Source organism: Tupaia chinensis, unplaced genomic scaffold (assembly GCF_000334495.1).
Source record: "Tupaia chinensis unplaced genomic scaffold, TupChi_1.0 Scaffold000196_1, whole genome shotgun sequence".
NCBI classification, from domain to species: domain Eukaryota; kingdom Metazoa; phylum Chordata; class Mammalia; order Scandentia; family Tupaiidae; genus Tupaia; species Tupaia belangeri.
In genome coordinates, this window is record NW_006159671.1 from 863,245 (window position 1) to 873,996 (window position 10,752).

General features: G+C 46.6%; 1 protein-coding gene across 1 annotated transcript in view; it reads left to right on the forward strand.

The window, feature by feature from the left end:
* Nucleotides 1–10,752, forward strand: part of SLC6A5 (solute carrier family 6 member 5) — a 68,309-nt gene that overhangs the window by 15,221 nt on the left and 42,336 nt on the right. Inside the window, exon 8 of the mRNA XM_027771204.1 lies at nt 6,916–7,057. Coding sequence (XP_027627005.1) covers nt 6,916–7,057 — 142 coding nt within the window. The remainder of the gene's footprint in view (nt 1–6,915; nt 7,058–10,752) is intronic.

Here is a 10,752-nt window from a genome sequence, read left to right on the forward strand (position 1 = left end):
GTGCCGCCTGCTGACCCCTGTTTACTCATTTTTAACTTGACCAGAGTTAAGTGGAGAAAAAGAAAGAGAGAGAGAGAGAGAGAAGGCCTCCAGGTCCAGGACTCCAACTGCAGTTGGCAATGTGGGACCCAAGTGCCTTTAACCACCACCCCACCTGCTGGTCCCTTGAAATCTGTGTTTTTTAATTATTATTTTTTAGTTTTTTGCTGTAGGGCACACATGTACACTTGCTGGAGAGAGAGAGGGAAAGCGACAAGTCACTCCCTGGGAGCAGGGGGCGAGCCTTTGTTCTCCATTCTCCTCTCGGGGTTTTGGGCATGAGAGCACGTGTACCCAGTGGGATTTTTCAAGCTATTGAGTCCAGAACTTGAACCACGGAGTCAGCTATGTGGGTTCCAGTACCTTAACTACCATGACACCTGCTGGCCCTAGAAATCTGTATTTGGGGACCAGCAGTTAGCGTAATGGCTATGTTGCTGGACTCCCATGTAGTCGACCGTGGTTCGAGTCCCGGACCCGGTGGCTTAAAACTCACGCCGGGCGCATGTGTGTGCGTGCCCAAGATCCCGAGAAGAGAACGGAGGAGAAGGGATTGCGGCGTGGCCATCCCCCCTGGGGGGATGATTTCTCGCTTTCTATCTCTCTGTCTCTCTCTGTCTGTCTGGCGAGCGCACACGCCCTATAGCAAAAACCTCTCCCAAAAAAAAAAATCTGTATTTGTAAAGTTTTCTAGGTGCATTTAAAGATAGGAAACACTAGGCCAGAGGTTGCCCACACCCTGGAGTTCAGTGGTGCTAACTCGGGTCTGGAACAGAGTGCCCGCCCACACCCTGGAGTTCAGTGGTGCTAACTCGGGTCTGGAACGGAGGGCCGCCTTTGTTCCCCGTCCCTGCCAGCTCGGCGGTCTCCACAAAGCTGCTGTCCAGGAGAATCTCACCGAGAAGCCGGTCACAGATTTACAACCCACTGTCAGGTGCCGGCAATTTCCTGAAGATGGTTGCCATGTTAGGCAAGGCACATTTTCTGGGATGTGGGCTCTGGAACAGAGAAATAGCTAAAGGTCATCGGTCATTCCAGACTGTGCCTGGGAGGGAAGTCACTTTCCATGAGAGCCCACTGGAGGGCTTCTCTTATGTCGATCCAGGCTTTGTGGGATCTTTCTCTGAGACCTGCCTCAGGGACCATGTGGGTCATGGTGGGTGGGGTTTTGCAGGTGTCGTGCAGGAGGGGAGTAGTTCTCCTCTACTGCAACGTCCACCCGTATTGGCACAGCACCCTAATATTTAACAGTAATAGTTGGGGCTGGCAAGTGGTGTGGTGGTTAAGGGCGCTGGACCATCCCATGGCTAACCATGGTTTGAGCCCCAGACCTGGCGACTTGCTTTCTCACTTTTCTTCTCTATTTCTCTATCTTGCTCTGTCCCTCTCTAGTCAAATTCAAATAAGTAAGCAAATAAAGTTAAATAGAATAATTTTTAAAAAAATGATCAGTAATAGCTAGCATTATTCGCCACAGACCCAGCACCAGGGCAAGCCCTCTTACGGCGTCACTGGTGTTGAAATGGACAACATGCCAGCCTGTGGGTCCTACTGCTGTTTCCACGTCACAGGTGAAAAAACTCAGAGCTCCAGGTCATAGTTGGTGGTGGTAGACCTGGGATTCAAACGCTTATATACCTACTTCCGAAGGCCCTGGTCCTAACTACCATGCTAAGTGCTTCCCAACATGCAAAGCAGCTTCAAAAGTAATATTTCTGTTACTCTAACAAGGGCCGTTTGTGTTCCAAATGGCAGGTGACATGATCACCCTGTTGCAGGTGTCCAAGTGACTCTCAGACTCCAGCTGTCAGTCACAGGCACCAGAACTGGGAATTTGGGTTTTGCAAGCCCAGATTCTCTGCACATCCAAGGCTGGTCCTTGAAGGTCATTGGCCCAGCAGGCTTTACTCCGTCAGTGCTAGCAGAGTGACAGCCTGTGTGTCCTGGGCGTTCCCTAACTGATGCTTGTGGTTGCAGTTCTGTGGGGTCGAAGGAAAGCTAGCCCGCTCAGTAGTTGAGCTTAGTAATTCCACTTCTGGGAATTGATCTTCAGAGGGAAATCGGAGACACTGGTAAGGACAATACATGGTTGTTAATTGCAGTCATATTTACAACATTAGAGAACACTAGGGACACTTAAATGTGTGCCAACATTCACATAATAATAATTATTATTTTGCTCCAGGTCATGTGTGCTCATCAGAGAGAGAGAGACGGCCCTGGCGCAGGGGGTAGGGGTATGACCGTGCCATAATTCTTTTTCCTCCATATTTCCATCCAATCAGGATTTGGGGCATTAACGCATGTGTAGCTGGTGTGTTTTTCAAGCCATTGGGTCCAGGGCTTGAACCGCATGGTCAGCCATGTGGGATCTGGCTGCCTTAACCGTGCCACCAGCTGGCCTGGCATCGATTTGTTTTATGGTCTATATGTGTCTGTGCATTTATTTTGAAGTTCACCCATCCATTTCCTCCATGAGAGAGAGACAGAGAGAAAGGGGGCATGACCCACCCACAGCCCTAGCCATCCCCAATCACAGGCAGTCATGCATGTGCCTAAAATCACAGGCGCTCACACATGTGCCTGGCATGCACAGGGAGGCCCCAGGAGGCAAAATCAGGACCCCCACTGTGGATCTTGTTGCATTCTTGCCACGCTGCCACCTGGCACTGTGTGTGTGTGTGTGTGTGTGTGTGTGTGCTTCTCCCTGCTCCACCTCGCCTTCTTTCTTAAAACAAGATGAGTATGTTGACTGGGTCGGGCAGCTGGGTAGAGGCCCAGGAGGCAGAGAAGACTCTTGGTTTTGTGGATTTCCGGTCTGGCTCACAGTCCTCCAGGAAACGTGAAAGGCGAGTGAGACATTACACAGCTAAGCTCCTAGCTGATTACGACAGACCATAAAAACCACAGAGCTCTGAGCACAAAGAGACAATGGACATTTCTCACTCTGATTACCCCCTGCGAGTGTATAGACAGGCTGGGAAGATCCTATCTCCTTCTTAGCCAGGGATTTAATTTTTTGCTGTTGTTTAAAAAAAATGAGGCATCAACGCCCACCCTCCCTTTGTGCGGCCCCTCCATCGGTCATTCCCAGTGCTGTCTGCACAGCAGAGTGCTCTGTTCCCTGCAGGAGGACTGGTCCTTGCGGGGTCTGGGTGACAGGAGGGGTGGTAGTGCCCCGACTTGCACAGGCGGCTTTAGAGCCCCACGCTTCTGGCGGGCAGTTGGGAGTTAGCGCATATTCCCAGGTTGTCTCCGCGTGGACATGGAGAGTGAGGCTCGTTTAGGACCTGGAAAACGCCTTCCCCAGCAGAGCTCCAGGGGTGACCTTCCGGGCTCACCCTCCACCTCACAAACCCCAACCCCACACCCGGTCAGCTGGACGAGAGCACTGGACCCAAGAGAGAGGCTACGTGGCCTGCCATTGTGACCTCAGTCAAGGCCAGGAAAGGAGCCCTAAGCGAGGTGCTACCTCACCGCAGGGAGGTGGGGGACTATACCCACTGCAGCCCGAGAAAGGCCCAGGCCGGTCACGGGCAGAAGCTTGTATTCATCTTCCTTCCTTCCTTCCTTCCTTCCTTCCTTCCTTCCTTCCTTCCTTCCTTCCTTCCTTTTAAATTTGTATTTATTTATTTATTTATTTATTTATTTTGATTTTCAAGCTACCAGGTCTGGGACTTGAACTGCGGCCTGCCCTTCCTTTTAAATTTGTTAGAGGGTGAGTGTGTTCTCTAGAGAAAAACAGAGAGGGTGGTGAGTAAGCACCTCCTGTGAGGGATGGTCAGGCTGCAATCCCCTCTCGGAATCTGGGGCATGCGTGCACAAGTGTCCAGCATGCTTTTCAACCTACTGGGTCCAGGATTTGAACTCTGAGTGTTCACCGTGTGGGACCCAGCCACCCTGCCACCAGCTGGCCCAGGAGGCTTGTCTTTCTAAGGGGCAGGTTGTAGGAAAGGCTGTCCTCTTTAGGGTGACTCAATCCTCCGGGTAGGTGGTCCTAATGGAGAACAACTGCTCTGTGCCCTGCCAAGTGAGACCAGAGGCTGTTTTGTGAAAATCAGAGCTAGCTGGGTCACTTAAAATGCAAACAACATAAATACTATTTCTATTTCTGGAATGGCTTAATTTTCATTAGAACTTTAATTAAATGGTTCCTTTTCTTCCTGGCCTTTCATGTGCTTTCATTTATTAATAATTGCCCGAGTAAAGAGAATCCCATTCCAGCAGCTTCCAATTTAGCTGGATCATTATCGCTGTTCTTTGTTCGGGGTTGCTGGGCCGCAGAGCTCTGAGAGGCGCCGGCTCAGCCTCGTTCCTTCGCTTGCAGATTTGAAGGCGCTGAGCGTGGAGAAGCATGCTCCTGCCGCCCAGTGGTGGGAAAAGATATTGCAATAGACTTGAGGCCGCAGGAAGTGAGCCCGTCGCCGGCTTGGAGCCCTGCTGCATTGCTGCAGAACGTGACCTTGTGCGCAGTGGCATCTCCAGACATCTAGCCACGCTCTCTAGGGTCGCTACCCGCGTGCTTCACAGTAGCAGTTTTGGAAGCGGGAGTTTGGCATTTGCCCACGTGTTCAGTCTCAGGGGATGGGCATACTTTTGGCAGTAAGGCGAGAAATAACCTCTGAGCATATTTACAAGAAAGGGATGTGAATGATGCTTTTCTTGTCCTTCCCTTGCTGAGGGAGACAAAAGCTTTCCTGATAGGAGGTGACAATCTTCCAGATTAGACTAGAGATGATAACGCTGAACTGGAAGGTACCTGGAGGCCTCTAGGTGGAGGTTGTCCTCAGGGGAGATTTCACAGGAGCCCTTGGTAATGTTTAGAGACGTGATGCGTAGGTGTTGCTGGATAGAGGCCGGAGATGTTGCCAACTACCCTGTAATGCACAGGATGGCCTCCCCAGTAAAGGGTGAAAAGCCCTGTTTTAAGGAACTAACCCAAGGGAGGGGCTCTTATGGTCATTTTCGTTGTCATCCCTATTTGGAGCTGTTCTTGGGGAACGCGTGAACGGGATTGGGTTGTTTATGACAGGCAGCTGAGCTGTGGGAGATGGCGGTGAGAACTAGACACGCTTGCTCCCCTAAAAAGACGCCAATGACGTTTGAGTTGCGGCTAAAATTCACCGAGGGCCTCCTATGTGCCAGGTCTCCTGTGAAATTTCTTATTAACGATCTCGATTGGTTTGGTTTTTGCAACACTCTTGTGAACTAAGTACGACTATTACCAGGAGATGAAACTTGGACAAATAAAGGAACCTAAGTTCTCAGGGCCGTGGGTGTCTCAGCACACCCTATTCCCACTGTGCTACTCCACAGAGGACTGGAACTCTGAGCACCAGGTTTAGGCCGCATATGGTTTTTGTGGATGTTGCTCATGGCATTTAAGAACCACTTAAACTTCTAAAATTTTAAAATGGAGAAATTTCATGTAAATATCCAGATTCTCTGCCTCTCTTGCTAGAACATCTAGGGAAGCATGACAGTGACTGGCTGGAGTACTTTCCGGTTGGCCACAGTCCCTACTGCTCTCTATTGTCCTCCATTTTATGCCTCCTCATCTGTGTCTCTAGCCTGATCTCTGCAGGTGTTTGAGTTTGTGATGCCTGTTCTCTACTTCACCAGGGAGTAGTTAAGAGCATGGCCTCCAAAGACAGAGAGCTCATTTGCATGCTCGCTTGATGTATGACCTTGGCTAGCAACTGCCCCTAGTCCCTGTGTCTCTAACAAAGGAAGGATAAGATTCGTGCTGCATGGGCGATGTGGGCTCAAATTAGCCAATGCCAGCCATTGGGCACCACATAAGTGTGAGCCGTCGTTACTGTTTTCTCCTTCACAAAATCCAGGAGAAGGGGTTGTGCTGAGGCCATCTGTCCAGGGCATGATTTCTCACTTGTCTTCCCTCTCTTTGTCTCTCTCCGGTGAGGGCATGCTCTATGGCAATAAAATAAAATAATATGAAGATAGTAATATACCCCTCCTGGGTTACGAGGATCCCATGAGGCAGTAATTGCTGAAGGGCGATGCAGAGCCTGGCATCCTAAGACTCGCCTGGTTAATTCCCTCTTGCCACCCCAGCCTGGGTCACGCCTTCTCAACCTCACACAGTTGACACTGTGGACCAGACAGTCCTTTGCTGCGGGGGGGCTGTCCCGCGCACTGCAGACGCTGAGTAACAGCAGTGGCCTCTGCCAGTTCTAGATGCAACAACACCAGCTTCCCCACATGTGACAGCTCAGGATGTCTCCAGGCATTGCCACGAAACCACTCGGGAGCAAATTTGTCCACTGTGCTATGTTCGGTTGCAGGCTGGCCCGCACCTAGAGTGCTGGTGCCTCTGCGAAGCCAGGGGAGAGTAGAAAGCACACGGCCCACCGGGAGCGTATTATCAAGCCTTCTGCAGCAGCGGCCCTCCAGACAGTCTTTCTGTCTGTCAACATTCATTTCTGCAGACCATTCCTTTTCTGTAGAGTCTAGAGGGTCTGGGTTTGAATCCTCAGTCTTTCTCATTAGCTTGTTGACTTCAGTAGTTACTTAACCTCTTTAAGCATGTTTCCTTGGTTTAACAATAGAGATAATAGGACCTCCTACAGAGGCTGTTGTGAGGATTAAATGAGATAATGAGTGCAAAGTGCTTAGCCCACCAGGGAGAGGACTCTGAATGGGAGCCTGTGTCAGCATGAGGGCTGCTGTGGGCACTGGGCTCCTGACAGGTGGGACAGAACTCGTGGTTCGCCTGCGTCTGGCTCTGCTCAGCTAATCCTTTCCAAGGTGACTCAATATTTGGTCCATGCTTTTGACCTCTGTTCTGCTAGCGGGAGGCACACGCTCGTTTTCTGCACGGATTTCACTGTTTCCATTCCCTCCTCTCCTAAACAGATTCTTGTGTTATCAGCGACCATCCCAAAATACAGATCAAGAACTCGACTTTCTGCATGACGGCCTATCCCAACCTGACGATGGTTAACTTCACCAGCCAGGCCAACAAGACGTTTGTCAGTGGGAGTGAAGAGTATTTCAAGTAAGACCGCTTGTTCTGTGTTTTTAATGAATGAATGAATGTTTACCTTCTACAAGAAGCTGAATGAATTAATAAACATTGGGGGCCAGCTCGTGGTTTAATGGTTAAGGCCGCTGGATCCCATACGACTGACTGACCATGCGGTTCAAGTCCTGGATGTGACAGGTTGAGTAACATACTGGGTATGTGTACGCATGGGCATCCCAAATTCTGAAGGGAGAAAGGGAGGAAAAGGGGTTGCAATGAGACCATTCCTCCTGGGGGATGCCTTCTCCCTTCTCCATCTCTGTCTCTCTCCTGTGAGTGCACTCCTCTCAGAAAATTAAAAACAAACATTCGATTTGCAGATGGAGGTACTGGTAGGCCGAGGGTGGCCTTCACTATGTGTGTGGCCTTCACTGTGGTAACAATAAATGGCTCCTAGCACACTCCCACTGCTTCTCCAGTTGTCATTCATTCCCACTCAGGGTTTTCTGCTTGTGTAAACTCAGAGGGACCTGCTTGTTCCCCGCAGGACAGAGGGAGAGTGAGGATCCCTTTTGAAGAAGATGACGGTCGTGTGTGTGTGTGTGTGTGTGTGTGTGTGTGTGTGTGTGTGTCCCTGTAGGCCGCAATTGTCCCACGGGTTATGCTGTGTAGCCGGGTGTAGCAGCTGACTAGGTGTGTGTCAGCACACTGTGAGGTCCACACGTGACACAATCCTGTGACCCTGCGTTTCTCAGAATGTACCCTGTTAGGTGACAGGCGACTGGACTGTAGGGAAGGGTGGATGGGCCGTGCCGTCACCCCGAGTGCTGAGAAACTAAGTCTGGCCTAGAGGTCAGATCCCATCCATGTAATCAGTTATTTGGAAAATGGATGATAAACTCGCTTTCAGTGGTTTTTATTTATTTATTTATTTATTTATTTATTTTTTATTTTTTACAAATCTTCTGGGGCCAGACGTAATTTCTGAAATAAAATGTCTTTAGGAGCAGCTTGGACTCGTCTCAGGTCCCTTAGTGAAGCATAGAATGATGGTGATGGGCACAGTGCTGTGGAATTGCTGCTTTTTTAAAAAGAAGTATTATTTTTTGGGGGCCTGCAGGTGGCGAGGTGGTTAAGGGCATTGGACTCCCATGTGGCCGACCACGGTTTGAGTCCTGGACCTGGTGGTTTGCTTTCTTACTTTCTCTCTCTCTCACTCTGTCCCTCTCTGGTCAAATTAAAATAAAATAAGTGTGTAAATAAATACAGTTAAATTGAATAATTCTTTTTTTCCACACTAATTCACACATTTTTATTTACACTGTTTTATATGCATTCCAGGCAGACTTGGTTGAGGAGTTCTGTGCTCCTCTGATCTTAGCTGGCTCGGTGAACAATGATACATTAGCACCTCTCTCTCTCTCTCTCTCTCTCTCTCTTTTTTTTTTGGAGAGATTTTTTTGAACTTGCCAGACGGAGAGAGACAAAGAGACAGAAAGCGAGAAATCACCCTCCCAGGGGGAATGGCCACGCCGCAATCCCTTCTCCTCCATTCTCCTCTCGGGATCTTGGGCACGCATGCACACGCGCCCGGCGTGAGTTTAAGCCACCGGGTCCACGACTCGAACCGCGGTCGACTACGTGGGAGTCCAGCGATGTAGCTATTATGCTAACTGCTGGTCCCAGATACACTACCACCTCTTTTTCACATCAGAAAATGGTGGTAGCAGGAGGTTAAGAAGGGGAAAAAAATAAAATGATCACTGGTGAGGTAAGATCATACAAATGTATAAGGAGAAAAAGAAGAAAAGTGAGGAATTTTGCTTGTTAAAGCATCCAGGCCACCCTGGTCTATTGACTGACATTTAATATACATGAATGCCACATTTTAAAAAAATGTAACAGGTTCTTTTATAGATATTACAATTTTATAGATGTTATCAGGAAGAATGAAGTTAAAAATATGATCAAACGAAGACTCGATGACTGTGGTTTCCATATACCTGTTTTCTCATATCTACTAACGTCTCACCCTCCCAAGAGGTTTTCATTACTGTATCATCCATGGCTTTTTTTTTTTTTACTTAAATTTTTTTATTAAATAAATTATTTCCATTTAGTTATTTATTTTCACATTTTCCACTAACATTTACTTTACATATCAAAAAATTTTTGCTCATACTCCATAGTTCTTGCCAGTTGATAAACAACTCTTCAAAATTTCAAACTCCTGAATTTTAAAGATAATGTTCAAAAATATTTCTCATAATTGTGTATAATTTTGTTTGTGACTCTTTAACAACGGAGACAATATGGTTTTAAATATGTGAGAAAATATTTACATGTTAACTACTCAAATTGTTGAAAAGCAAATGCCCAGCACACACGTTCATCTTCAGGTCTGACATTCCAATCAAAGCCCTGTCCAATAATGAGTATTTTTAATTTTTGATTCAACGTAACAAGCATTATTGAACTTATGAAAATGACCCTTCTGCCAAAAAATAAGAATACTTCTAAATATTTCCAATTCAAGAGGGATCAGGAAGGAAAAAAAGTTTATGTTTCCATTTAAAGAAACAAACAAGAAAAATATTCTAACAAATTGCTGAACCTTTCAAAACCCAAATGAAAGTAAAATGCTTAAATTGGGAAAACAAAGCATAGTAAAAAAAAAGAAATCAGTAATGTTCTACTCAAAAGTTATAAAATTCTATTTCGCGATTTCAGTCTTATGTTCAAACTCTCTTCTGGTGAATATGCAGTGTTACTGTGGTCCAATCTTTCTGTTTAAATCTTAGAAGTTAACATTCAATGTTATTTTTGATATTTCTTGTCCCTAGCATTAAATTGGTCATTTTCTTAGTTGCCTTTTGTTCTCTTATTTCTGTATGTGTCTTTAGTTTTCCTGGTTGAGCACTCCTTTCAGAACTTCCGAAAGTGGGTCTGCTATTGGCAAATTCTTTTAGGTCTTATCTGAGAATGTTTTTATCCTTTCTTTCCATATGAAAGATAATCTTGCAGGGTATAGTATTCTTGGCTGACACTGTTTTTCACTTAACACTTTGAATATATGTTCCCATTCTTTCCTTGCTCACATTGTTTCTGATGAGAGGTCTGAGGTTAACCTGATTGGACAACGTTTATAAGTAATCTGACTTTTCTCTCTTGCCAATTTTAACATCTTGTCTTTGTAGATTTGGCGTCTTACTAAGATCTTTGGAGAAGATCTTCTTGGGTTGATTCTATTCTGGGTCCTTTGTTCTTGAGTCTCGATATTTGCATTCTTCTCTAGATTTGGGAAGTTTTCTTCCAAGATTTCATGGAATAGATTATCAATGCCCTTATTAGTTTCCTCACCTTTTGGGATACTGATTATCCAGATGTTAGGGCGCTTAATGGTGTCTAGTATTTCTTGTACAGTAGTCTTATTTTGGGGGGTTATTTTCTCTTTTTTTTTGGTTGTTTTTTCTAGATCAGAGGTTTTGCCTTCAACAAATGAGATTCGATGTTCTGCATGGACTAATCTGCTTTTAGTACTTTTGAAGGAGGTTTTGATTTCCTGAATGGTATCCTTCATCTCTAGTAGCTCCATTTGATTATTTTTTTATGGTGTATATTTCCTCTTTCAGATCATGAAAGAACTTTAGCACCTCCTGGAACTTGTCTCTTTTCTCCTGCATCTTTGGGAGTTCATTATCTCTCAGCTCTTGCATCTCGTTTAGTTT